The 27,201-nt window shown below is 51.3% G+C and overlaps 5 protein-coding genes across 5 annotated transcripts; 2 read left to right on the top strand and 3 right to left on the bottom strand.

Moving 5' to 3' along the window:
- Positions 1-3,948: 3,948 nt before the first annotated feature.
- TGME49_270800 (GAF domain-containing protein) lies at positions 3,949-6,489 on the bottom strand (the record flags this gene model as incomplete). Its single annotated transcript, XM_002365705.1, has 1 exon — positions 3,949-6,489. One exon carries the CDS (start codon positions 6,487-6,489, stop codon positions 4,138-4,140), a length of 2,352 nt encoding a protein of 783 aa, XP_002365746.1. The 3' UTR covers positions 3,949-4,137.
- Positions 6,490-6,917: 428 nt separating this feature from the next.
- TGME49_270805 (hypothetical protein) lies at positions 6,918-8,314 on the bottom strand (the record flags this gene model as incomplete). The annotated part of the gene is made up of 2 exons (XM_018781586.1): positions 6,918-7,535; positions 8,104-8,314. 2 exons carry the CDS (start codon positions 8,312-8,314, stop codon positions 6,958-6,960), a joined length of 789 nt encoding a protein of 262 aa, XP_018636622.1. The 3' UTR covers positions 6,918-6,957.
- A 3,460-nt stretch (positions 8,315-11,774) lies between these two features.
- TGME49_270810 (hypothetical protein) lies at positions 11,775-14,870 on the top strand (the record flags this gene model as incomplete). The annotated part of the gene is made up of 4 exons (XM_018781587.1): positions 11,775-13,052; positions 13,272-13,453; positions 13,760-13,880; positions 14,314-14,870. 4 exons carry the CDS (start codon positions 11,775-11,777, stop codon positions 14,434-14,436), a joined length of 1,704 nt encoding a protein of 567 aa, XP_018636623.1. The 3' UTR covers positions 14,437-14,870.
- A 1,529-nt stretch (positions 14,871-16,399) lies between these two features.
- Positions 16,400-21,263, bottom strand: TGME49_270820 (hypothetical protein; the record flags this gene model as incomplete). The annotated part of the gene is made up of 7 exons (XM_002365707.1): positions 16,400-16,682; positions 16,900-17,037; positions 17,489-17,587; positions 17,882-17,950; positions 18,689-18,729; positions 20,210-20,328; positions 21,185-21,263. The coding sequence occupies 7 exons, from the start codon at positions 21,261-21,263 to the stop codon at positions 16,523-16,525; spliced, it is 705 nt and encodes a 234-aa protein (XP_002365748.1). The 3' UTR covers positions 16,400-16,522.
- Positions 21,264-22,156: 893 nt separating this feature from the next.
- TGME49_270830 (small nuclear ribonucleoprotein) lies at positions 22,157-25,817 on the top strand (the record flags this gene model as incomplete). Its single annotated transcript, XM_018781588.1, has 4 exons — positions 22,157-22,179; positions 23,601-23,696; positions 24,856-24,937; positions 25,551-25,817. The coding sequence occupies 4 exons, from the start codon at positions 22,157-22,159 to the stop codon at positions 25,815-25,817; spliced, it is 468 nt and encodes a 155-aa protein (XP_018636624.1).
- Positions 25,818-27,201: the final 1,384 nt, after the last annotated feature.

Genomic DNA, 27,201 nt, shown 5'->3' with positions numbered 1-27,201 from the left:
AGATATGATTGTATACATGCAAGTATATGTATATATATATATATATATATATATATTTCTGGGTAAATAGATATCCGTGTAAATGTTATAATAGGTATTTTCGTAGGGACGAATATATGTGGGATTTAGAATTCTTTGTTTTCCATGTACGTACCTGGACTGAACAGGCGTGCTGTCTTCTCTGTCTTCGCTTTTTCACCTTCATTTCCCTTGGAAAAATACTTCTTTTTATTGTTTTGAAGGTGCCTCCTTTTCCACATGCGCCTCAGCGTGGCCACGATCCTGCTCTGGGCCTTCGCTCTTTTCATCTCTTTTTTTCTCTCTTCACATTCCATTCCCCTCTCTGCTTCCCTCCTTCTCCGTTCCCCTCCAATTTTCGGCGTCCGCGTTCCATTCCAAAAGCTGTTGAATTCTCTTTTTATCCCCAGCGTTCGTTCTCTTTTTCTCATCTTCGCGTCGCCGCCCGCTGTGCGCCGTCTCACTTCCAGGTGCTGCAGCGTGTTTGCGTAGAGAAGAATCATCTGCAGAATTCAGTGGACATGCTTCCACAGGAAACTGCAGAACAACGCTTCTGTTCATTCCTCCATGCAGACGCGTCCAGACGCACATGCATTCACGCAGGTATTCTCATGCTTTTTTTCGTATCCTTATTCATATATTTATTAATGTACTTATTCATATATTTATTCATATATTTACTCATATATTTATTCACTTATTTATTCATATATTTATTATTGTACTTATTCACTTATTTCTTCACGTATATATGCATGTTTTTATTCATGTGTGTATAGAAGATACGTAGCATGGAATTCGTTCGTTAACCTTGCTTCGGGTGCGTCCGCAGAGCGAGGAGTTCGTCAGCACGCGTGGCGTCTGCATGCGCTGAGAGTGCGAGAGAAAAAAAATGTGGTGAAGCGGCAACCTGTTTTTTCGCGGGCTCCTCAAAACGCCCATGGCCTTCTCAGTTAGCGGCCCGCCCTCTGTCTCAGATGTTATTCAAAACAAATGCATATATATATATATATATAAAGATATATTATTTGTAGCAGGGGTCTATGAATGAAAGAGAATGAATGCTGGTCTATCTTCGTGACGATACTAAGAACACGAGGAGAGGGGGCAAGAAAGACCTTACCTAGAAAGAAGTATGTAAAGAAAGAAAGCTGGAGAGACCGACATGTCTACATATATATATATATATATATGTATCTACGCCTATATTAGCTGCCATTCCAAAAAATGCAGGACGAAGCGAGCTTTGAAGATCGAGAAAGAGGTACAAGCGAAACGAGTATACGTGGACTGGCGCGGGGGCGCAGATGCGCCTTTTGTCCTTCCGTGAATCTCGAAGAAAACGGGTTTATCCTCGCAGAACGTTTCTGAAGGACGTGCCTTCTCCCGTCGAACGATCCACTGCTACTTGTCATCTCTGCTGTCTCTCCACTCAAAGTCTCTCTGCTTCGTTGTGTACGGTTGAGACCGCGCGAGTCGCCCGCGGCTTCCTGTTTCTATGGACCTGCCTGAAGAAGCAGGCTTAACTTTTTTCTCCGGTTTTCGAAGGAGAGAGGAATCAAGGCGCGAAGAGCGGATGCGGTATCGAGACACGGGGGGCGGCGCGCGGCCGCCGCAGTCACAAGGGTGTGCTGTGTCATCGGGCTTCCAGCAAAAGGCAGAAGGTCGGAGAGAAACAAAGTTTCGTCTGCGGCGGCAGAGACAAGGAAGCGAAAACAAGCACTGCGCTGCAACCTGTTGCACGAGATCACTCTGAGAAGAAGAAAACGCCGAAAAAAAGGCGTTGTGTCTGCTGCCCGAACGCAGGCCGGCGTACAACGAAACGAGGCTTTCCCAGAGACAACACCCACTGATCGACAAGCCCACAACAGAAGCAAAAAAACTCCGAACAAAGGAAACAGCGAGAGGCACAAGGAGACAACCGCTCTGCCGAAAACGACACAGTTCCACACACTGTCTCTATCCACGAAACAAAGCAAAGAAAGGTTTTCTCCCCAACCTGCTTCCTTCTCTCTCGCTTCTCCCCAGGTTGTTCTCAGCTGTACATACACCCCAGAGGAGTGCCGGCAGTTACCTGCCAGCGCGTCAGGAGAGTCGCCTTTCTAAAGGAGACACACCGGAGTTTGGCGGCTGCCTCTGCGAAGCCCTCTCCAGTTCCTGAATCCCTTGCTGCCCAGTCCGCCGCGACAAGCCTGTATAAAGACTACACGATCGACGCACAGCTCTCTGGAGCCTCCCGAAGGACCCAGTCAATGCCTTGAAGTCCACATCCTACGTACGGTTCTCTATCCGCAGTTGCACGAAAAGACGTTTGTACGCATGCAAATAGCTCGACACGCATGTGTGCATATATATATATATATATATATATATATATATATATATATATGCAATAGATAGATAGATTCACGCATATAAACAAATACCTTTCCTCTTTTGCGCTCTTTCCGTCGACCGCCTGAAAATTCGACAAAGCCGTGGACGCGAAGCTGCAGAGACCAGCGGCGCGCGCCGTGCAGAGACACCACGACCGCAGGTATTCGAGTCAGTACGAAGTAGGTCAGGACGTTAAGAGAACTCCACGGTCCATCAAAGGGATTCCCCAACAAGTCTCTCTCAGCAGCGAGTTCGTGGAGCGGCACAGACGAAACGCGAGTCGACTCAGAGAGACCAGCATGTTCTTAGACAAAAGGAACAACCCTCCTGCATCGCAAACCTCTACGCCTACAAATATACAAACGTTCATTTCCAGTTCCATATATATATATATATATATATATACAGTGCATGCAGGTATCTGTACGAACAGAGATACGCACACGTAAGTGCATCTCCTACGCACACATACAGAAAAAAAGACAAACACAGACACACACAGGTATGCTTGCATGCATGCGTGCGTCTGTGTGTACAAATGCTTATACATATACATACATGCATGCATATATATATATATATATGTATTCAGATGCATTCAAATATAGCGATATGAGTACGCAAGCACGCACATAAAGCGGTACAGATAGAATGCATATACCGAGGCATATGTAGAGCTTCATATATTCACATATAGAGTTATGTACAAATATAGACATGTGGAAAGTAGACGTATATGAGCATGCACATCAACAAGAAGCGTCTCTGCGTTTGTTCGGCTTGAGCGACTGCAGAGTTCTTTGATCGGAGATGCTTCTTTCGAAACTTTCCCCCGTCATCCGCGCACAGAAGAGTTTTTTCGTTCCGTTTTCATGCAAAGTGAAAAGAACTGCGTCGCAAAACATTTTTCTCTAGGCCCTGTTCCCTTTCTGAGCAAGAGGAAGCACCCGTCTCTCGAGGGCAAATGAAGGCCAGCTAACACACTGCGAGGACCACTGAAAAGCAGCAGAGCAATTTCCTGAATAGGTCCTCTCGATTGGTACCGAGAGCAAGAGTCTCGGCGAAAACGCATGCAGCAATCCAATAAAATCGGAGCGCCACAACTTGGATGGCCTCACTCATTCCCTAGTTGAGTTGCGAAAACCGAGAGAAACTGCGGCGAAAAATCTCCGCAAAGAGGACGATAGACAAGCAAGAGAAAAGCCGAATATGCAGAGAGCACGGCGCCCGAGAGTTAAAGCGGCGATGCGGTGTACATACAGCTGCCTTTCTATATCACAAAGAAGAGCATGCGCTTGTCACATCTCCTAGCGCTGCCTTTCTTCCCGTCATCGTGTTCTTTCCGCTTCTTTCGTTTATGCCTTCTCCTTTGAGTTTTCCCTCCTTCCTCCTTTTCATTCGTTAGTTACGCTCTTCCCTTCTTTCTTCATCCACTTTTCGCTCTCCTCCCCATTTGTGGAACTTGTTTTCTGGAGTTTCTCTGCATCCGAGGAAGTCGCTGCTTCGCTCTCTTGTAGCGACGGAGAGCGACCTTGCGACGCACGTCGTTCTTGCCCAAAGAAAAGCCAAAGGGAAAAGCACACCCCATACGAGACAGCAACTCTAACAGAATGGGAGAAAGAAGCGACAGTAACTCTTCCTCACTCCTTAGCTAGAGACGAGATGCAAGTCTCTAACAACAGAGCTCGGAAAGCAACAGAGTCGTGTTTGCGTTTTTCGAGTATGTCGTCGAGGTTCCGCTGTCTAGACACTCGGTTCTTGGGGCTTCTTCTCGCGTTTCCCAGTCCACCAAAACAGGTTTTTCGGTTTCTCCAGTTCTTCTTTGGGTTCGGGGACAGGCGCGCCCAACAGTGGCAAGTCGAAGCGCGAGATGAGAACAGCCTCTTCGCGCGTCGAGTTCGTTGCCGCGGACTCCGTTTTCCCTGCGTCCGCTGACTGTGCAGCTTCCTCAGTACTTGGTTTCTCCGGCTGTTTCCGAGTGAACCAAGAAAGCAGTTTTGCCCTCAGTAGGGCCTCGCCCGATACTGCGGACTTCTCCTTCACCACCTTGCGTTTCTCTTCTTCCTCTCTCTTTTCTTTCTTCTCCTTCCTCGTTTGGTCCTCTGCTTCTTCTTCAGCCTGCAGCTTCTGTGTCTCCAGTCCCCCCCCCTGTTTCGCGGAGGCTTCGCCTTTCTGCTCTTCCGAACGTGCATTTCCTTGCGGAGTCCCAGCTGCAGCCTCGGCCGGCACCGCGTCGGCAGAAGGCCCAGCGCGAGCTGCGAGAGCAGAGTCTTCTTCTCCCTGGAAAGGAAGGGCAATCACCTTCTGATCTTCAGTTGCCCCGTAGTCGAACGTGTCCATGAACAACGCGAGGTTCTTGCTCAAGAGACGAATCACTTTCTCGTCCTCCACCGTGAACGCGAGTGCGTCTTCAGTTTCTCCACGACTCTTCGCTTGCTTCTGCACCGCCGGTACTTCCTGCGGCCGTTGCTCCCCTCTTCTCTCCGGTCTCTCTCTCCCCTCTTCTCTCCGTTCGTCTTCTTTCCGTTCGTCTTCTTTCCCCTTCCTCTGTTTGTTGAAGCATGTCAAGACGGCGATGACGTCTCCGTCTTTGCCGAAGACCGGTGCGGCGAGAATCGACCTGGTGCATGCCTTGTGTTTTTCGTCGAACTGCGGATTGAAGCGCGGGTCGCTGCGGGCGTCTGGACAGTTCACCAGTTGCTTGTGTTCGAGGATCCACGTCGTCAGAGACTTTTCCTGTGCGTTCTTGTCGATTCGCGTCGCATGTTCGAGGCCGAAGATCGCCTTCGACCATACCTCGTTTCGAGTCTTGTCGTAGACGAACAGCGTTGCTCGCTCACAGCCAAGCAGCTGGGGGCAGTCTTGGACGACCATCTGGAAGATCGCGTCGAGTCGCTGCTGCTTCTTCAGTCTCTCCGAGCGATCCAAGTCCATGAACAGCAGCTGACTCATCCCCAAGAGACAGCCGAACGCAACTCCACACGCTGCGCCGAGCGTCCGTACTACCTGCGTCGAGGACGGCGCCCGCTTGCTGTAGATGTCGAACGGGGGGGTGGTGACGCCCACTCTCTGCGCGACGGATTCAATTGTGCTCCCAAACACGACGCCTGCGGTGTCGCTGCACAGCTGCCCGACTGCGGCCGCCGAAAGCGTCGCCAGGCCGAACGTCACGCCCAGAGTCGCGTCGACGAACTCTCCCAAACGAATCATGATGAACTGGTCCATCACCCCAAACGCTACCATGGGCAACGCGCAGAAACCAAACACATGCCACCATTCCTCCCATGTCAGCGGGCCCTTCAGCGTCTCCGCAGACGACGGCGCAGAAGCAGCGCCAACAGCGGGAGGAGAGGAAGCAGAGGAAGCAGAGGAAGCAGGTGGAGGAGAGGAAGCAGAGGAAGCAGAGGAAGCAGGTGGAGGAGAGGAAGCAGGTGGAGGAGAGGAAGCAGAGGCAGCAGAGGCAGCAGGTGGAGGAGAGGCAGCAGGTGGAGGAGAGGCAGCAGGTGGAGGAGAGGAAGCAGTCGCACAAGGAGAGGGGAGGAGAGGGCACGGAGAAGACGCAAGGAGGAGATTGCAGGAAGGCGAGAGGAGGAGCGTCGGGCAGGGCGCATGAGTCGACGAGGGAGATGCGAAAGGGAGAGTGGTGGGCCGAGCAGCGGATGCAGCGGATGCAGCGGATGCAGCGGACGCCTTGATCTCCCTCAGAGGGGGGCACAGCGACGTCGTCGCCAGGGCCTTCAGACAGGAACGCGTGACGGATCGCCGCAGACGCGCAGAGAGAAGAGGCGCCGAGAGCAAAGACGGATACGCGCAAGGTTTCGCATGCATTTGAAAGGTACACCACGAGCTCCGAGGTTCGCCCGGAGAGTCCGTTCCGGAAGGTGTGGTTGGAAACGAAGGCGGAGGCGGAGGTCGCGTGGAAGACGTTGGGCGAGCAAACGAGTGAGGGAGGCTCCACGGAAAGAAACTGGCGCCAGTCTTCGAGGCAAGGCAAGGCGAAGAGAAGGAAGAGCGACGAGAGCGAGACCTCGTCTTGGTGCACTGCACCCGACGGGCTGTATGTACCGCACTGGAAGTGAAGATTCGAGTCGCCATGGTGTCTCCAGAAGGAACTCGAGCGCGACTGGCGACGCGCAGGCAGGCAGTCACTTGCCGATGAGAAAGCACAGAGCAGTCTTTCTGGGGTCTGCCCTGTGGAACATGCGCAGTCCGTCAACTGCGAAGGCGCGAAAAGGTCGTCCTCTCGTCTGGATGGTTCAGCCACTCGAACGCAGCCCTGTGGCACCACGCGCTTCGAAACGCTGCAGGCTCGGATCCCTGTGGAGGAGACGGAAACGAAGCGAGAGAAAAGGAGCTGGACGCCAGACTCTCCTTGGGAGAACCGAGGCGAAGGAATCGGTCGTACAGAGTCGGGGTCGGAGACGGCAGACCGCCTGCGACGAGAGCGACAGAGGCGAAAAAGCAAATGCAAGGACCGACACGAGACTTGCAATTCGAAGGATAGAGGGCAAGAGTGTAGATGAGGAAAAAGAGAGGCCTGCCGGTCGGCAACTCCCTCTTGTCTTAACAGACGGCCGAGACAAGAGGGGAGACGACCGAAGCGAAGCAGAAGAAACTGCTCGTCGACTCTTTTTGTCTGAAGGAGAGGTCTGAACACGAGGACGAAGCCGAGCCCAGCGCGGGATCCTCCAGAGACACCTGCGACGAAACAACTTGTCTGCGCAGGTGACGGCGCGGCAGTTCTTCAGAATATGCTTCCTTTTGTCCGGTGGAGATCTTGTCTCGAGGTCCGCAAGCTTCGACGGCGCGCATTGTCTCTCCGGCGCTCCCGGGTGTTTCACATGCAACTGCAGAGAGACGAGAGAAGCGAGAGTTCGCAGGTCCTTGCTCTACAGGACGAGAGACGCGTGAGGGAGACAGCGAGGGAAGGAACAGTTGGTTGCGGCACTGCTGAAGGAAGGCGACTTCACCAGCCCTTGAACGCAGAACTGCAAAGGCGTCAGCCATTGTCGTTGTGTCTTTTCCCTGTCTCGCGCACTGACGATTGCTTTCTGCCGTCCCGGCGATCGATTCTGCGCTTCTTGGTGTTTCTCGACGCCAACTCTTCCAGCGATGTATGTGACCCGGTTGGACTCCCGAGGCTGAAAAAATGCACAGGAAAGAGTACGTAGCCTAAGAAATAGTTTCCCTCCTTCACGGCCAGCGATATGAGCACCCTTAAGCGCGGTTCAGAAAGCGTCTGGAAAAAATTGTTTAACTGACAGACACACACGGGGGCATGCCAGGGCGAAAGACGACACACACACAGACAGAAGCAGCTGCTTATCTTTTTGAAGCTCTGGCGGCTCCAAACTCAAGCAACGACAGATGAGGGCTCCGCGGATCTGCGGACTGGAGAAAGTAACCAGGAGAAACACGAGTCGCGAGAAAAAAGAAAGAGGAGCACGCACTGCATTCCCTTTTCACTTGGTCAACAGACGCAAAGAAAACCGCGCACAGAAACGGACTCCCCGCGGGAGAGAAGAACGGCGTGAAAGTGCGATAAGGCAAGATCAGTAAGCTTCAGTGGTGAGAAGCCGCGCGGGAAAGGACTGCGAAAGAAAAAGGGTGAAGGCGTACACAGCCACGCAAACGACCGCGAACCGTGAAAGAGTCACATGCTCGAGTGTACATTCAGCTCGTCACACGGCGAGCTCAAGTTGCGGCTACCTGAGTCTGTCGCGTGGCAAACTGTCGGGGAAGTTCTCAGCTTGATTTTTGTGGGAAAACGCTCGATCTCGACACAGAAAAAAGCAAAGGGGGAAATGCTGACCACCAGAAACACACCAGGTGAGAAGCGACGGCGGACCAGCGACAAATCGCGAAGCGCGAATGCGACATCAGGATCCGACGCAACGAGACGTGACCGGAGTGTCCACATCAATCGAAATCGCGGACCCCAAACTCCCAGGCTCCCAACTGCGGGATTTGCGCCGATGAAAACTCGTGTGTTTGCGTCTGCTGAACAGTGGAGCTTGCCGCCTACCCCAAGGTTGCTCCGCGTAGAGTTTTTGCGGCCTGTCGAGTCCGCCTCGCAGCTTTTTGGTCCAAGTCTGTGGCGCCGAGAAGAGACGGCAGCACACGCGTGAAAAGGAAGCGCAAAACGCCGGGATGTCGTGATAAAGTTTGCAGGCGAAGTTCACGTTGCCGTGGGCAAGCAAAACGGCATGTCCAGGGACGAAATACCGGGCTCTTCAACAAACGATCTTCGAACAGAACACCGCAACTGACTTCTAATGGGATGGAAATCGCTGCCATCGAAAAGCCAGAGACGCCTCACCCGTTCTGGTACGGTAGCTTATAGTCAGGCATAGTCAGTGGGCGCTGAGTTGTGCGCCACTCGATCTTGCTCGTACCGCGAGGGCTGACTGGGTTTTGGGTCTGTTACGGGAAGGTCGTCAGCGACGCCAGGGAATCTGCATTCCGTGTGGTGCCTTTCTGGGGTGCGAAACGGAAAAGGCGTTCAGTCTGAAGAGGATGCCATGTATCACTCTCACTGCTAGGGGCCCTGTATACTCAAGTGTCGCGCCTGAGGCGAGGCGTGGCGACAGAGCAGAAGCTGCTCTTCTGAAGGAGCAGTGCGCGACGCTAGAAACGGGGAGAAAAATCTGCTGCTGCAGCACATCCTGTCTTTCCTGCTTCTAGAAAGGAGAGTTTTTGGGTCGCTATATCTCGGCCGCTGTGTGTGAAGTTCGTGGTGCAGCAGAAAGCGCACTTGTCGAAGAGGGTCACCGTGACTAGAGAAAACGATGGACGCACTGTTCTATGCCCACCTACGTACAGATTCGTGATCAAAAAACGCAGGTCTGCATACAGCCCTGTGAAACGAGGTACAAATGCAGAAGGCGGTTTGAACCAAAACGATCGGAATCAATGATTCCTTCGAAACTGTCGTCATCTTGAAACGCATGACACTTGCAACTTTGATTCGCATGCCACACCCTCGTAGCCACTGGCGCGGGTCCCGTCCCCTTGAAACACCCTTTCTCGTTCACGCTGTTGCCAATCTGTTCCAGCCGCATATATATACAGATGTATGTATAAACGTACTTACATATATATATATATATATACGTATATATGAATGTGCACATACATATATATGTGCGTATATATGTATGTACACATATGTATATATATACGGTTTGTACGATTAAGGATATGTTGGGGTTTGTATTTTTTTCACATGGCTCAAAGAATGTGTAGCTGGAGTCATGGGTGTTAAACTGCTGTTGGGATGCCTATCCGCTTGGCGTCAATTTTTCGGCTAAACTCGGAATTGGTCAACCAGCGCGGGATTAGGAAAGCAGTACGAGAGTGCCCGCACGTCAGGGTATAACTCTATAAACAGGTTACCCTTGTAAACACAGACGCATCCGAGAGGGGGTAAATGAAGAACGGCGGGCTACCGTGGTGCAGGCGCACAAACGCTCCTTTGTTGCCAGAAGCTTCACACTTCACATCTTCAGTGATTGCGTAACACGACTACAGACGGTCAAGGTACCCTACGAACCGAGTTGGAGTTGTTCGACAGCGTGTACCCTCACTTTTGCGTTTCGGCAGATTCTTCAGAACCATCTCTGACGCGTTCTCCAAGTGAGCAACTAGTTGCAGAGGGTGCCTGGCTCGGGCACTACGAAAAGCGAGTTGTCAATGGTTTTACGGGGTCGGGGTGGCATCTTCGTAGCTCACTGCATCAGTCACGAGAAGGACTTGCTCTACGGGAGACTCGTTTGTCAGTCATTTCTCAGAATCCGACAACCTGAACACTCCAGTTCTCAAAATCGCAGATCCCAACCACAGAAGTCCAACTCGCAGTGTACACTCCCCAGAAAACCTCGCTTGTTCGCACCCTTGGAGTGCACGGTGTGACGCGTTACCCGCCGCAACCTATCGCTGCTCCTACTCCGCAGCTGAGGCTCGTCCACGCATGTGCAGCTGCTTCAAAAGGATACCGCGAGACAGGAGGAAGAACTCCAGAGTCTTCCCTGCCGAACAAAATCCCTAAACCTGATGATTGCCTAGTCTGACACCCCCCCTTCCTCTTGAAAGCCAGCTGCAGGACACACAGTATCGTCGACGCACGCAAATTGAAAATTCAACGTCGAACACTCTGGAATGCAGTGGGCTGAAACTGAAACGGAAGCCGATGGCAGCGAGCTTTCAATTTTGTATCCGAGTATAAGGCGAATTCGCACGGCAGCTCCCTTGGCGCTGCCGGACTGTTCGTGGACGAGGGATCTGTTGTTCTAGCAGACACAAGGGTGTTTTCGATGCAGGTGCAGGCGTCCTGCGGCTGAAAGTCGATCTGTCTGCGTATCTTCTTTTTCGTAAGAAAAGCAGCGTGCATGCAGGAAAAGAAGATCGGGGAAAGCACCTGAGCGTCGCGGATTTATTTGCGGCCGACGACATCGAGAACGACTGGCGCGGACCAGCTCACCAGTTGTGTCTCGAACTCTAAAACGTTTTCGCTAGAGTTTCTTCTTTCCTTGGTTTCACGCCTTTTCTTGTGGAGGCAGTCCGTGCAAGTTGCCACTCAGTCTTTCGAAGGTGGCGCCGCCAGTCGACGCACAACCCCAGCATAGTGTGTCCAGAGGACCATTGCTCTTTCGCGTTCCTTGCTCTTTGCCCGTCTCCGAGCTTTCCGGAAATCGGGTTTTCTTCCACTTAAACACCTTCGCCAAAACACACGGAGGAGCGGGTGTTCAGGCCGGCTTGTCGCAGCGAAGTCAAAGACAGCAAGAGCTAACGTTTCAGTCCGACTCCCGCCGAATCTTCGAATAGGTGAATGCGGTCTTGGCTGGTTTCCCTCGTTCGCCTTTTCGCCGCTCGGCGTCACAGGTTTCTATTTCGATGATTTTCGCCTCCCGAGAAAAGAGTCTTTTTCCCAACCAATGCGTGACTGTTTTTTGGGGCGGCGACGTGGACCGCTTCCAAGTAGGGTCAACGCAGTCGGTCACGAGAGCTCCAAGCGACTCTCCTTTTTTTTAAGAGGGAGCGGCTCAATGCGTCGCTCCGACACACGCCGTTTGTTTTCTCTTATGTCTGCGACTGCTGATTCGTCGACGCTGGGTGGACCGCATGCCCTGAAGCTCTGTGAGTTGCCAAAGATTCCGATTTCCTCGGTTTTCCTTCCTCGAATCAAACTTGCGTTCTCTTGCCGCTGTGCCCCTCCACGAGACCCCCGTCCCTCGGGTGTATCTCCACTCGACCGTTTGATAGTTGCATGCTTTTCTAGGAGGTGACGTCGTCGCTCTCTTCACTGGCTTTCTTCTCTCCCCTTCTTAAACAGTGTGTTTGCAGGTGGGACCCTTGTACTCAGGAACATCCTGTACTCTTCGATGAGCGCAGGTGTTCGCGTCGGTATTACTCAAATCGAACAAACGGCGCCGTTTGTATTTCCACTCGACAAAACACAGAGTTCCGGCGCCCTTCTCACCATGCAGGCCTCGTCGGGGGTCAGGCTCAGTCCGCCTCCGGTAGGGCCAGCGTCTGGTGTCGGTTCTTGCTCGTCGTTTTCCTCTTGTTCTCCCCTTCCTAGAGTTCCTATGCATGCGCGAGACGGATCCCCGTACAGGTCGCGTGTACACTCTTTTTCGAAGACGTTTCTGCCATCTGTGTCTCCTCGCATTGCGCTAAACGTCCCCGCCTCTGCAGCCCAACCTAGCGACCGATACCGGCTTCCAGACGCCGCTTCATCGCCTCATGTTCTTCTCTCTGTGCCCCAATCTGTTGTCTTTCCTGGAGTAAGCAACTCCCAGCCTGGTCTCTGCCTGCCTGCCCTTTCTCTGTCTGCGGCGTCTCCTGTCGCTCGCTCTGGGGTGTCTCCTCCTGTGGGCGCGAGCGCGGAGACAATTGCGCGCGCGGGCTCTCTCGCCTCGACTCCCCACACTCTCCCCACAACTGTCTCCTCTGTGCCTCCAGTCACCGCAGCAGGTGGCTCCACGGCCTCGGCTTCTGTCTCGCCTGCCTTCCTGCCGTCTCTGCCGGTGTCTCTGGCCTTCGCGCGGCCCCCAGCTCCGGTGGCGCCCAGTGCGGTCGGAGGTGTCTCTTCGCGGCCGGTTCCGGGGCGCGGAGACATTTCGGGCGCGGCTGGCCCAGAGCGGGGGGACCAGAGTCGCGAGCGGCAACGGCCTTCTCGAGTATTTCAGGAACAGGAAGAAGGTGCGAGTTCTTTTCTTGAGGAGACGCACCCCCTACGGAAGGCCTGGCTAGGCTGGAGGTGTCTGTGCTACGCAGAGCCGCCCCCAGGGACGACCGCGTTTGAACGCGCAAGCGTGAATGAGGAGATATCTCACATGGTGGGTTTTGGCAGAGAGACAGCCTTGCTGTCCGACAGCGACGCCTCCACAGAGGGAGCGGAAGAAGAGGAGACTGCAGGCGAGGAGAGGCAGACGGACCTGGGGGACGTCGATCGAAGAAAACGCGCAAGGACCGAGAGAGAAGGGGCTCAGGAGGCGGAGGCGAAAAGGCCAAAGAGAAGACGAAAGCGCGACCTCTGGGCTGTACGGACAGGCGGAGAGAGACTGGGGAGAGATCTGCTTCTCACACAGCAAACTGGTGGACCTTTTGAAAAGGAAATCCTCGAATTTCTTGGGCAACAACATGCCGCGCGAAATGTAAGGTGCCGCCACTCACATGCATGTCGTCTCCTCGTTGTCGCTTGAAATTTTTGCTTCCATTTCGGCTCTTCTGGTCTCCTCATTGGAACTTCGGTCCTGGCCGCCGAATGGGGAAGAGGCGTCTTCTCGCGTTGATCAGGAGTTTTCTGTGTCTCTCCGTCTCCCTGTGTTTCTTCGCTAAAAGCTCGTCGCCAGTTTTTTTGGTGGTGTGTTCAGCATGCTTTCGACCGTATTTTGGAGGAACTGGAGACCGAGCGCGCCTGTTACGAACGCGACCGCTCGTGCTCCGGTGTCCAGACACTCGGGGCAGCGACCAACAGGGGGGCTGCAGAGGTGGCGCGACTGGAACTTTCTCTCACAGATGTGGACCAAGACTTTGTCTCTGCAGCAGTCAACAGGCAAGTCTGTCTTTTTCGACATAACCAACAGTCGCCCGAATCTCTTGATTCGTGCTCACTTTGAAACCCCTGGATTCAAAGGGACCCCGCAAAGAAGACCTACATGCATATATAGATGCATATATTGATACATATATAGATACATATATACATGTATATATATATGTGTATATATATGTATATATATACATATATATGCATATATGTATATGTATCTATATGTGTATATGGGCACGCACGCCGAAGGGTTTGTTTGGTTTTTGGTTGACAGTCGTCTCCGTTGACATTTCGTCTCTGTTCCCTCAGCTTGCCGTCGATACGGTGCTTCGCCGAAAGTCTTCGTTTGGACGACCTGGAGAGTTCCCTCCAGACTCGCCTGGCTGCGTGCGAGGCGAGGAAGTGCAGGTTAAAGGCTCTTTGCGAGAAGGTGAGGAAGAATCGAAACGTTGTGTTTGCGTTCGGCTTGGAAGCTGCGGATGTTGAGATGAGGCGACACCGGCGCCAGGTGTCTCAGTGCGTCATCCACTTGTTCTGTTTCGTCCAAAAATCGAGCAAGAGTGGCAACCGCCACGCTTCGCACAGTTGCGGAAACTCGCGCAGATGCTTGTCTGTTTTTCAGCGCGGGAAAAGGAAGCGAGAACGGCGCCTTTGACTCCTCTCGATGTGCCGGGTGTCTCGACAGGGCGGGGAGAGATGTTTACGTCGCGTGGCGGTAGTGCCCTGCGCTCTTGCGAGAAGCTTCAGACGTGGATGTAAAAACGGGCATGAGAGAAGTCGAGTGAGGAGAAGAGAAATGGCCAGAAGGAGTCAAAAGAAAGGAAAGTGCTCCGTGTTGTTCTTCTGTTTTTCTGCGTGTGCAGGCGCGCAAGGAAAGAGCACTGGTTCGCCAGGAGCGAGAAGAATTGAAAAACAAAGAGAGAGAATTAGAAAGCATGTCCGAGGAGCAAGCGAGGGAAGCACCGTCGCACAGAACGTCCATTTAAAGTGTGCAAAGCGACAAGAACCCCATGCATGCAGAGCTTCCTTCCGAAAGCGATCTCGTGCTCGGGTACTCTTGTATCCGCTTACACATCGTAACATGTACATTCATTCACGTACATTTTCACGGAATTCACGTCCACGCTGACGTGGAGCTGCACATGTGGCGCGCGAGGGTGCCTCAATAGGTGTGTGTGTGTGCATGCATAGATACGCGTCGGTTTCTTTTTCCCCGTGATATGCGAGACTTGTCGGACGGAGGACTTCTGGGATCGCCCGGATTTGTTGCTCTGTTGGACGGAACTCCCGCGTCCCGTGTCTTGGCGAAAACTCCCCGTACACCGGAGCTGTTTGTCAAAGAGAAACCCGTTGTGCATCTTCTTTTCCCTCTTTGTTCGTGTCCGCACTCCCAGGTTTGCCGCTTGGTCACTGCTCAGTGTACACTTCTTGTCAAGGAAGGGATTTTTTTTCTGACTCGGAGTCAGAAACGCAAAATCAACGCCGCGGAAATCGGGCGTTCCTTGAATCGGGTGCAGCCCTTTGCTTCTCAAACCGAAAAACTCAAAACAGACACTCGCCCTTCCTAACACAGAACCTATGTTGGTACTAGGAAAGAAAGGATCGCGCTGGTTTTCGAAAAACGACGTCCAAACAAAACCGACGTAGACTGGCGCAAGGAAGGTACCTGTAATGCGACGTAACGCCTGCTTCGTACCACGCACCGCGTTTTCTTTGGGAAACTCGTCAGCACTATTCATAGTTCGACAGACTAACGCGTTGCGGGTTTTACTCGACGCCTCTTAGTTGATTGTCAGGATATAAATACACGTTTGTGCCTCCACGAAGGTACTTGGAGAAGCACGCGAGGGACGCGTCAGGATCCAGACGCAGAAGCAGGCGCTCTAGCCGCTTTCATGGAAATATAATTCAAATGCGCATGCACCCTAAAAGCGAAGGACCATTTGCCATTTTGAGCTCCGCGAGTAGGACGAGAAAAGTTTTCAGCCCCCCTGCAGGACGGCCTGGAGCCGAACAGGAAAGAGAGCAGGGACACAGGATGTCTAGTTGAGATTCATATATTTTTGTAAGTGTAGAGCAGTCTCTCTACGGGCGTGAATCTACATTTATGCCTACAGATATAAATATATTTGTACGGGAGTGTACGTGTGTACACGAATAGTAAAACGATGGGGATATTGCATGAGCAACGAATGCACGGGAGTTGCTTTGTTCTGCCATGCACGGGACGTTTGGACTTTCCCTTGAAAGCTTTATTTGTTTGCTTCTGAAAATATACGTTTGTCCAGTAGACCTCCTGACACGCGTTTCTCTTGCCACGAGCAGCGAAACGCAAAGAGGAGCTGAGTATTGGGCCGAGGAGGTTGAATGGAAAAGCAAGAAGGCGAATGTTGTACACAATCATTGCTTTCCGGAAAGGTCTCGTGTGGTCTTGCCTCAGAGGAACATCCCCACAAAGGAAATCCTCTCCAGGCGGCGAGATGCTTGCGATGGAGTTTCAATGCATGTCCACTTTTATGAGAGTGCATTAGATACACCCCGACCGTCATAAACCACCACAAGGAACTCAAAAACGAAGACCGCCTTTTCCCTGCGATATTATGTGATGCTTTTGAACACCTAGGAAGCAGTGTACGAATTACATCCTACGTAGACGAAATGACCGAGTTCGCATAGGGTTTAACATACAAGCGTATTTATGTCAACGTGTCTCCACGTATTCATTTCGAAAACGCCTACGAAATGTAGTTCCGATTTACATACGCTATATCGTTCCTAAACTTCACTACACGGCAGCCACCGGGCGCTAGTTTGACGTTCGCGGGAAACGCATGTGCATACAAAGTGCTTGTTGGCGCATCAGAGGAACTGTTGTCTGATGGAAGAAGCTGAATAAAACGAAAAAATTTCTCAAAGTCAGTTGTAGTGATGTCCGTTGAGGACGACCGGTGCCCACTGAGAACCCTCAAGACCGGAAGCTGAAGCACCAACCAGCACTGCTTGCTAGGGTCAACTCCACAGCCAGCATCTCATGAATGAACTGTTCCGATACAGTGTTTCTGTTCCTGTGTTCTACTGCATCGCCAACTTCTCCGAGAGAATAATTGGACTAATAAGACTGGACTTAAGCCTCTCTGTGTCCGTGTCTTTCGCGGGGGAATCGAGCCGGCCATGGTCAGCAGGAGGCGGCCTCATCATCCGTTCATTTGTCGTTGTAAAGTCGACAGTGGAACTGAGAATAAAACAAGAATAAGGCACCGATTGAAAGATCCTATGGACACGGGTGGGCTTTCATAAACTCTCTACTTGGAAAAACGAGTATCTTTATCATTCCTTTGAAGCCCTCAACTGTCCAGGCACAGTGCCACGAAGGTAGCCGAAGAAAACGTTATAAACACCTTCCGGAAAAAAATGAAATAACAGCATCTGTATCGGTTGGTTCCACTTACAACGGAAAATATAGGTGACTCTCCAGGTAGTGGGAATGAGGAGTATGGCGTCTGACCACCCGGTTAGCTTTTCCGGTTAGCGTCTCTCTTCCAGAAAGTTCGGGCAGATCTCCCGAGCTGGCTCCAGCTCGAATCCGTCTGTAGAGAAACGCGAGTCAATCGTGGCAACAGACAAAACCACGAAGGAGAGGGGAGCTCTATCTCCATTAATCGAGTTGAACAGGGTGAGATCGCACCAGACAATAGACTAGGGTGTCACAGGATGCACCACAGTTTCTTTGTCACGCTATGTGAAATACCGTTTCCCTACCCAGTGACTTGCCGGCATTTCCTCTGCATGATATAGACATACAAGTACGACCGTTTTGATCGCAATCCCAGCAACTGAGAAGTAATTTTCTCCCGATGGCAATGCGAATGGTAACAGGAAGCCATGTGTACTTTATTTTTATCTAGAACGTAACCGAAGTGGTAGCCGTGGGCCCCGAGGATCTACCATTAAACACGAATTTCACCTCCACGTTGAGAAACACGCGTTCAGAAGACGGCAATAGACTCCCAGAAAAACATATTTATTGTACAACCGTACCTGCAGTAGGAGTCGAGGTACAGACGATCGGTTGGTTCGAGTCCCGAAGGAATCGACTTTTCGTCGTACCCGGGAAGCGTTTCCCGCAAAACCATAAGGCTGAGAAAACAACTGAGTCACTGAAATAACGAGCAGAATAATGCTGTACACTTCAATCACGATTCCATTCCGCTTTCGCTGCCAGCCATGCACATTTTCAGTTTGACCTTTGCCTCCCGAGGGTGCCGTCTACAGAAACTAAGTGGAATTCGGACAAATGATCAAAGAATAGATATCATTCCTTCAAATAACCCGTCAGGGCAGCGTTGCGAAAGTCCAAAAACGATTGTGAGGCTTAAACACATCGGGAAAATGCAAGGGGAAACGGCATTTGAGCTGCACGAAGAATGTTACCTTCTGAGAGCTCCAGCCAGCACAGTTTTCTCTTCGGCCGTTCCCTCAGTAACTTGCCAGTCTTCAATTCTGGTTCAGACAGATCCAAAGATCATGAAAAAGCGTAGTTTCGACGGTGCTACTGCAGCAACGCGTTTGTGCGTGTTTATCTATGGGAACGCCCCGGAAGCACGTCATCCTTTTTCGGCAACTCCTGGGTTGGACTGCGCCGATCAGCCACACGACCAAACACATTACCCTGTGACAAAGTGACACTTTGTCAAGCCTAGAGAGACTTCTCTTGGATAACGCATCTCTCCTCTTTTCTACAGGATGAGCTGTTGGATCTCGTGCATCGTTAGACGGCATGGATTACCACCGGCTTCAAATGTGGTCCGTGTGTTCTGTATGATACCAGTGCTAGAACTCCGACGTCTATTGCACAGTGTTGAAGAACCGCCTAGAAGCTTCGTTATTTCGCCTCTAGCACATCTTTAGCTGCCAACAACGATATTCTCTACATTTGTGCATCCTACATCTGGAGTTGTACCCGTGTGTTATATGCACGCATCCGCATTTACACGAACAATAGGTCCGCGACAGTCGCTGTCGGAGGAAGACTGCACATTCCACGCGAGAGATAAGCATATCTCAAGTGACTGTATATTTGCGGCTAAATATCAGCCCAACACGCGAATTTGAGGTTTTCCATGAAATCTATAGGGACGATGAGGCACCCAGATGTAAGCGAGCGTTTATAGGTCTTTATCACTCGCTGTACGAGGAAACCTGCACGTTAAACAACTGTGTACGTGTAACGTTTCTTACTTTGCTAACGCGACCGGATGAAGCAGAAAGGCATAAGCTTGCTGAGGGCAGCAGAAAAGGACTTGGCGCAAACTCCCGCGTTTGTCACCCTCTCCGTAGAAGCGTGTGCGGGCTAGTTGCTGGTGGCTTGAGGGAACGTTGCATGTGTGTCGAGGTACATGCTGCTCTAGGTGTTTGTCGTACTTCTTGGAACTCAAACAGATGCTTCGGTGGTGAAATGTCTCGCTCTACGAGTCGAGATGTGAATTTCAGGGTAAGCTCTTCCGACCACAACAGTCGTACCGGCAGCGTTCCCTCTCTAAATGCATGTACTCAGACGTTCTGCCTTTTTTGACCTTGGCACAAGTTATCTACAGCTAATGCACATGCCAGGGAAGTGGGAAGCATGGCTTGTAGTAAGTGAACATTCAAAGGCAGCCAGTGCAAAGACGGAACGCAACGCAGCTGCGTTGTCGGGACTACCGGAATCGGATGTTGCGTATCTACTCAGTTCCCGCACAAAAAGGGACAGAACGGTGAAAACGCCCATACTTTGTGGCGCAGCTCTCTGAAGACGAGCCGGAAAAGCAGGCTGTGGAGAAGGGGTGCATCTCACATGCTGAACAGGCTGGAGAGTCAGACTGTTCTGTTCCGTGACTTCGCTGGCGAGTCGGACACGATTCTTGGTTCTTTCACGATTCAGCACATTTGGACCTTCCGCTTCATGCTGCACCTGATCCAGACTTTGGAAACGTGTTTCCCGAGGTCGTCTGAGTCCATAGCGCTGCACGGTAAAACCCCCGGGATTGTGTGTGGGAAGAAGCGTTGAGGGGAGCACATGGTTGCGAAAGTAGGGGGGAGATCAGCAATACATACGAAACGTTTCACTCGAGTCCAGGCATCGGTGGCGGAAACGTGTCTTCGTGTACTGCCAACTTCTGTACTGACTCTGCCGGCCTACCGGCCTCCGTACTTGACCTTGCCTGTGCATACGAAAACCGCTAGTGTTGCTCGCAGGGCGTGGAATGAGGTAATGGAGCCTCTTTCTTGACAGCTTCATTCCCTTTTTCTAAACTAACGACACACAATACGTCACTGGATGAGGTAAGGTGGGTGACGAAGGCGATAAAGATATTCTTTGTTTAGAGGTGTTCTTCCCCACCACGACGAGCGCCCAGCGGTGAGCTTCCATTTCCAACGTCAGAACGTCTTCTGATGTTAATGTTACTATGTAAAAGGAGAGGGCGTACAGGTAAGACCGAGAACAGCTTTTATTCACCATTAATGCATGTGTGAACGCAAGATTGTAGGTGTGCCCGCGCGTATGATCGTTCGTAGATGGGTTTCACGGGTATAATAACGCAGAATAAGTTATGTGCGTGCCTGTATAAGACACGTTTTTTGGTAACTGGGTTGTCTCACTCTCTGTAGGCTTCTAGTCTCGTTTAGGTTCAACTGCGTTTTCGTTTCTTCCTCCCACGGACGACCATACAACATGTTTACCTTTACTGACGTCGCCTCCCGTTAGCGACGGATGCTTACGTTTTTTTGAACAGCTGGCAGAAGCGTTCCCCAGCTCTTCCCTTCGACGTAGTTCGCCGCCATGATCAGCGACCTTTTGTACTGCTCCTTTGCATTCATCAGCCACGGTTCGATGAGGTCTGCGGGAGGAATCGTGACAAACAAGGAACCCAACTGCGCAACACGTACGTTCCAACACCGCTTGGACCCTTGCAGGCCAAAAAAACAGTGAGGCTTCTAGCTTCTCACAGAAGGACGACAGGGACGCAACCATGACCCACAGCGGACAAGGGAGAGATTAAATGCGACGATGTATGGTGACCGGGCAAAACCAACATTTACAACCAAAGTTGGCCTTCCCTCTTCAATTAGAGCGTGTAACGGTCAGGATTACTTTATACACACCACCTAATGTGGTTGCGTGAATTTTAGCGTACTCTCCGCCTACCCAAGTGTACTGATAACACACCACCAAGAGGAAAGAAAGCTAAGGGACTCGTTAACACAAAGTGGTCTTTTGTTGTTCGCTTGTTTGGAGAAAACCGTCGTGTGACCGAGGAATCCGAGAATCGAGACAGCCGGCTTGAGAACGCTCTACGGGTTCACCTCAAAACGCCGGAACCATTACCAGTCATGCAGTTAGCGATTAGTCGCTCTATAATGATTTTGGAAACCTGATCTCTCAGATGCTTCCTCATTCTTTACTGCTACAGATAAAACTGCAACTCTTTAGTTGTCCATACCCAGGAAACCCTGTTTCCGACGCTCGCCCTGCCCGAGCTACCAGTCCAAGGGTTTTACTGGCAGTCGAAGAGAAAAAAGCTCTTTCTCTGTGCCGTGGGGAAATAAGGTCACCGCAGTCAGATCATCTTTTGCACTTTGCATTTCAGTGGGAGTGACGTGACAGTCTCTAGTTTGAGCTGAGAGACGCCGAGAACGGACCCACGCGCCTGCTGTTACAACTGCATGTGACCCTCGAGAGATTTTGTAACTTACGGTAGTATCTCGGCTTCACAAGAACTTGCAGCGCGTTCTGGCACGCGACATCAAGGCTCGAAAGGCTGTACTTGTCCATGTTTTCCGAGTTTCTGGAGTGCAGACAGATTCAGAGAATTCAGAAGATCGGCGGCGTCTCACCCCCTCGCCAGTCTCCTGTAACGTTCCAGTCTCCGGCTACTCAGAGTCGCACAACCGACAACCGTTCTTTTTTGGCTAGTCAACCATGAAGGATTACAATGCAGCCACTGCGCGACTCACAAACACCCACATCGTCTCAGCACAAGCCGCCTTAGTGAAATTCCCGCCTATCAGTCCACAGTCTGTTTCATGTTTATCCAATACAAACACGAAAAACAGCGTGGGGCTGCGGCTTGCTCAGATGCGAGCGTCTGTGGGTGGGGAGCGCATGGCTTACAACTTAAACCAGAAATACTGAAATTCTTGCGACCGAAGACTGGAACACAGTCACAAATAGGGCTACAACGGTGTTGGCAGAAGCCACTTGTGTCTGCAGGCTGTGCACTGAAATGGTACGTGTTTCGGATTTCTTCTCATAAAAGGCAAGGCGCTAGAAGGGTATGGGTCGCTCTGAGCTCGGACTTCGAGTTCGAAAATAACAAATATCTGCTCTAAATCAGTCGATATGAACTAAGACCCAGTCTTGCACAACATGCTTGAGCTAGAGGGGGTACTCACGGTGTGCTGTGCTTTATTACAGAGAAATCGACACCAGAGCAATTCGAAGTGTCGGGCTGCACTGCAAACTTTCTGAAGAGCCATATGGACAGCTAGCAAAAGAGTGCAACAAGCCACAGAATCTCTGCGTGGAACTCACACCTGCTCGAAAGTACCTCTCAGATACGATATGAAATGGCGTTATGAACAGGTTGACGGGTTCTCTCGGTGTGGTTGTTTCACCAAAGCCAAAGCCGCCATTCTAGTCGCTTTACTTGCTACTAGGAAGTCGACATGAAAAGGGATTCCCACCCCAGGTCAGCGACTGTGCCCATGGAAGACTCATGTCCATTTCGAACCCTGAGACATGGGACAAGAAAGACTCCTATGGATTTCCTTCTGTCCTTATCTCCTCTAATTCTGAAACGAAGCCTGCGTAGAACGCAAGCGTGGTTTCCATTTGAAAACGAATTCCACACATGTTCTTCTGTCTCCACGAGAAACCGTATCCAAGTGCGGCGTAGCAATTCGCAGCACTGATTCGTATTGGCGCTTCTCTATAGTTTTAAGGGAGCCGGATTCACTACTTTCCTGCAAGAATTTTAGACCGCCTCTTCTGCATTTCAGAGAATCTGATACACCTCTTTTCCCAGTGCGTCTGCACCTACCTGAATCCCCACATTAAAAGTTAAAGAGTGTTGTTTGCAGCTTGTACCCATGCATTCGGGATCACGCCGCTTCACTCGACGATCTGGTGTTCATCGATTTCTGAGAATGCGATCTATACCGAATCGCCAGGGTCCAAGTCAGGAAACGTGTCAAACGAAAGCATCACAGCAGTGGAACGACCACCATCGGGCTCTCTTTCGCTCGACACCAGTTGCTTTCTCATTCGCTGACACTCGTCCCATCAGTACACCACATTTTTGCGCACCAACCGTACCCCAGTGCGTGCTCTCACACATGTAGAAAACCGGAAGTGCTTACCCTCAGGGACTGATATTTTAATTAGTTCCTGGATTGTAATTTGTACGCTTTTGCTTTTGGCACCTGCCCTACTAATTATCTACAATCACTCCAGCAACCTCCACACACACACAATACTCGCCTTCTTGTCTGCGTTCTGTGAATCTTTTCAGCCTCCACTTCGATTTCAGAGTTAAAACTCTGCCATTTTCTGTCTAGGAAGGTGCGTGCGGTTTCTCTTTCCTCGCTTCCTGGGAAATTCACTTTCTCAGGTGTGCGCTTCCTGACCCCGCTGGCGTCCCTAAACTGTGACTTTAGAGTTTTCGCACACGTTGAGCGCTTGCGAATTGACCTGGAGAAAAAACAAGCCACGAATGGGCTAACAAGCGATGAGATTTGCTTTTGCTTCCCATCAAGTTCTTTCTTCGTGGTGCAGTCTGTTTACCCATGTGCCGACGGACGCCTGCCGTTTCCTCCTCAAACCGTGAACGCCCCCACCTCCCGGTTCTGCGAGCCGCATGCAGTTGCGGAGATTCTGTCGAATCCTGCGCGCTTTCTTCTGAATCAACCAAGTCCTGAGAAGGGATTTCACTTTTCCGTTCTGTGTCTGAGCTCGCCAAGCGGTCGAGTTGTCTATTTCTTTCCATTTCTACGTGCTTGTTGGAGGAGCCTGCCGGCCTCGGACCTGGCGTGGCTGTGGAGTTCCGTTTACCCCGCATGCGCGTCACGATTAAGAACCATTCTCACTCTGTTTCGCTTCCTCGATTCTCAGTCTCTCTCTGTCCCAGTCCGTTTCGTCTGTGTCATTTCGTCCGGCGAAGCGCGTTTTCCATACAGGGACAGAGCGAAGAGCGGATGCTGTTGCACTGTAAGTCGACGTTCAGCCGTTTCCAGGATTGCAGGATTGCAGGGCTACACGGAGAAAAATAGTCACCCCCTGAGAGGCATTCTGTCGTTTCTGTTGTTTCTCAACACGGAGTGGAACTCGAGTGCACCTCTTTTCGTCTGTTTCCTCTTTTTTCCCCGGGCGCAACGCACTCTTTTCTCGACGTATCCAAGAGCCTGGCTCTGCGGCTTCTCTAGTCAGTTGCTATCCCTTTTCCATCTCTGTTCCTGACACTTTCCCCGCTGTTTTTTTCCTACCTCCTTCCTGCTGACTTCCTCCCGTTTCACTCCCGCGAAATAGCGCTCGCCGTTGCCCTGCTCCTTCTCGTGGATTCCTGTGGACCCGGGCATGTCTGCCTTCTAGGTCAGGGCAGCACAGGCACACGCAGAGGCTGCCGGATGTACATCGAGTTAAGCTTTTTTTCTGCTCTTTTTTTCTTCTCTTCCTCGATCGCATGTTTCCGCCAAGTCCTTCGTGCCAGAACAACACAGTTCCTCCCTCCCTGCTTCTCGTATCTTTCGTGGCTGTCTCTCCACGACACTCGCCCCTGTTGCCGACAGACACCCGGTTTTTCGCACAAGGAAGTCGAGTGGACCTTGTCCCCGATCACTGAAAGACGATCATCCGAGTTCCTCTAGTCAAAGAACATGTAGAAATCCCGTGTGAACTTCATATACGGGTGTGGACGAAGTCCGTCCCCTCTGCGCCTTCGTCTCTGTTTTTCTCGTCAGATTTTGGTGCAAACATCTCTTTCTGGAGAACCGTCGAACCTAAGACCAACTGTGTATTGCCGAGTGCGTCCGTGGTGTCTGGGCGCGTTCTGGGTGTGTCTACGTACACTGCGCTGCGTACATTCCTCATGTAAAACAGGAGATCTCGATGAGGTTGTGGACCCAGGGGAGCGTGTGGTGGATCTTTCAACGTTGTCTTGTGCGGTCGTCCGTCCACGATCGCATCACGCACATTTTGTCTGTGACATGGTGCCGGTTCAGTTGTGTTCGACGTTTCCTCACGACTTCGGGGGACTTTTTTTCATTGCTTTGCATGCGTCGCTGGTGGCTGGGTCTTCGTATTTCAGCCTCGAGAGCAGGCCTTAGGTTCATTTAAACGGTTCTTCACATTTGCTGTGGATGTTTCTCAGAGAGCCCCATTTCTTTTCGAGTCGCTTCGTCAACATGGATGAGAAGATCGTTGCCTTGAACCCCAACAGAGACCACCCTCCCGTAAGTTTCTCCTTTTTGGAACGACTTGGAAGCAGACACGCGACGCCGCGCTTCGCGTCGCTTCAGAAAGCACTTGAGCAGCTTTTTTCGTCGTTTTTCCCGGCAGCCTTTTCGTACGAAAACCTTGCAGCTCTCGACATGTGACGCGCTCGTTCGGTAGGGTTGTTGCGGAGTTCTCAACTGTGCTGCTGTGGCCTCTCTCGTCCTTCCTCCAGATGTGCGTTTCTTCTTTCTTCTCGTTCCGTTCGTTCTCGTGTCTCCTCAGAGTTCCAAAAGGAAACTTGCTGTCTGGACATTTCCCGGCTTCTCTCGTGACAGGAGCTTACGCTTCCTGCGTCCTCTCTCCTGCATGCTCTCGTTCTTTCCTTCCCCCGTTCGAGCACTCAAAACTGGCGCTGCTCTTCCAAAACGACGTGCTCTGCTCGTGACTGTTTCTCAGGAAGGCCCTCTTTCTTGGGCCTCCCTTTTCTGCGTTTCCCCTCATTCTTGCTCCTCTCTCTCGAGCCTATTTCTCTCTCTTGAGCCTATTTCTCTCTCTCTCGAGCCTATTTCTCTCTCTTGAGCCTATTTCTCTCTCTTGTGCTGTTCTTCTGTTCCTTCGTTTCCTTTTCAGGAGGGCCCTCTCTCTGTGCTGGCTGCCTCGGTGAAAGACAATTCTCAAGTTTTGATCAACTGCAGAAACAACAGAAAAGTACTGGGACGCGTGAAGGCCTTCGATCGCCACTGCAACTTGGTTTTGACCGACGTCCGGGAGATGTGGACGGAGACGTCGAAGGGTGGAGGCAAGAAAAAAGTCCGAACGGTGAACAAAGACCGATTTATTTCCAAGTTGTTCCTTCGCGGCGACGCCGTCATCTTGATCCTGCGAAATCCGAAATAGACGGAAAACCACCTTGTCAACTCGAGACACAGGGACGCTTCTCGCCCTCATCACAGAGACATCCAGTGTGTATGTACACTCCAGATTCGCCGTGTCGCGACTGTATGCACAGGGCAAGCTGCGGCTCGCGGGATTTCGTCTTTTCGGGTGAAGACAGAAGACCCAGCAGCGGCCACTGTCGCTGTGAAATTGGGATGTGTTTCGCTCCCTTTCTCACAGCCGTCCTCGCCCCATGCAAATTGCTAAACGAAAAAGATACACCTCGGTGTAGCACGCGGATGCATGTTTGTACATATCTCTGCGTATAACAATTCGTGTTCATGTATATATATATATATACTTTTAAGTAGGTATGCACGTAAACATGCATCTGTGTATATACTTCCGTATGCTGAGGTGTAGTCGTGTGTGTGGAGAAGTGGGTGAGGACGAGGCGCTTTGTCTTTCTGCGTCTCCTCTTCGTCGTTGCAACGAGGAGAGACAGGCATCCTTTTGAGCGCTGTCTTAGATCTTCTGTTCCCAGTGAGCTCTGTGGCATGCGCTCTTGGTAACGTTCGTTTTCTCCTGCGCAAGTGAAAAACACGCTGGATTCGTCTCTTTCAGGGCGACTCGCGACGCCGAGAAAGGCACTCTCGATTTCTCGAGGTGCATGCCCTCCAAAAATCAAAAACTGCGAAGAGGAGCAAATGCTTTCTCTTCCCTCTTTCCTCTAGGCACAACAGCGACTCTGGACAGCTGCAATAGACACTGTCTGCAGAGAGGAAAAAACTGCAAGCTGTCAACACACCACATTTCACAGCCACAGCTGCTGACGGATTCCTAGAAAGATATAAATATATATATATATATTTGACTGTATGTGTTTTAGTACGCGGATGTATCTTACTCGCCTTCTTCGCATCTCTCGACTTGTCTAGGTGTATGCGTGTGAGTACGAGAAGGCGCAGTTTAGTTACTCATATGCATACATCAATTCATATATATATATATATATGCAGATGAATGTTTAGCTGAATCAATGCTGTCCATGATTTCTCGGATTTGCAACTGTTATTTAAAGGCGACTGTGAGGAGATCAGGTCCAGCGTGACCTTTCCTCTTGAGTTTCTCTTTTTCGAAGAGAACAGAGTTGTGGGGTTCGAGCAGTCCCCCGGCGCTTGACTGCAATGGCGTTCTCACTGGATTTCAGTCGATTAGACGCGACAAGAAACATGTTTTTCAAGAGAAAGGCGCGTTTCCTTCTGAAATCCAAAAGGCGTTTGCTTCGTGCCTCGCGTGTTTCGAGAACCAGAAAAATCGGAACTTCACAACTCCCGGAAGTCTCTCCTCTCGGACGGGACACTGCACTCCGCATTTGACACCAGCCAAGACAGCGCAGTTGATC

Source organism: Toxoplasma gondii, chromosome VIII (genome assembly GCF_000006565.2).
Source record: "Toxoplasma gondii ME49 chromosome VIII, whole genome shotgun sequence".
Taxonomy (NCBI): Eukaryota; Apicomplexa; class Conoidasida; order Eucoccidiorida; family Sarcocystidae; genus Toxoplasma; species Toxoplasma gondii.
This window is presented reverse-complemented; position numbering and strand designations above follow the sequence as displayed.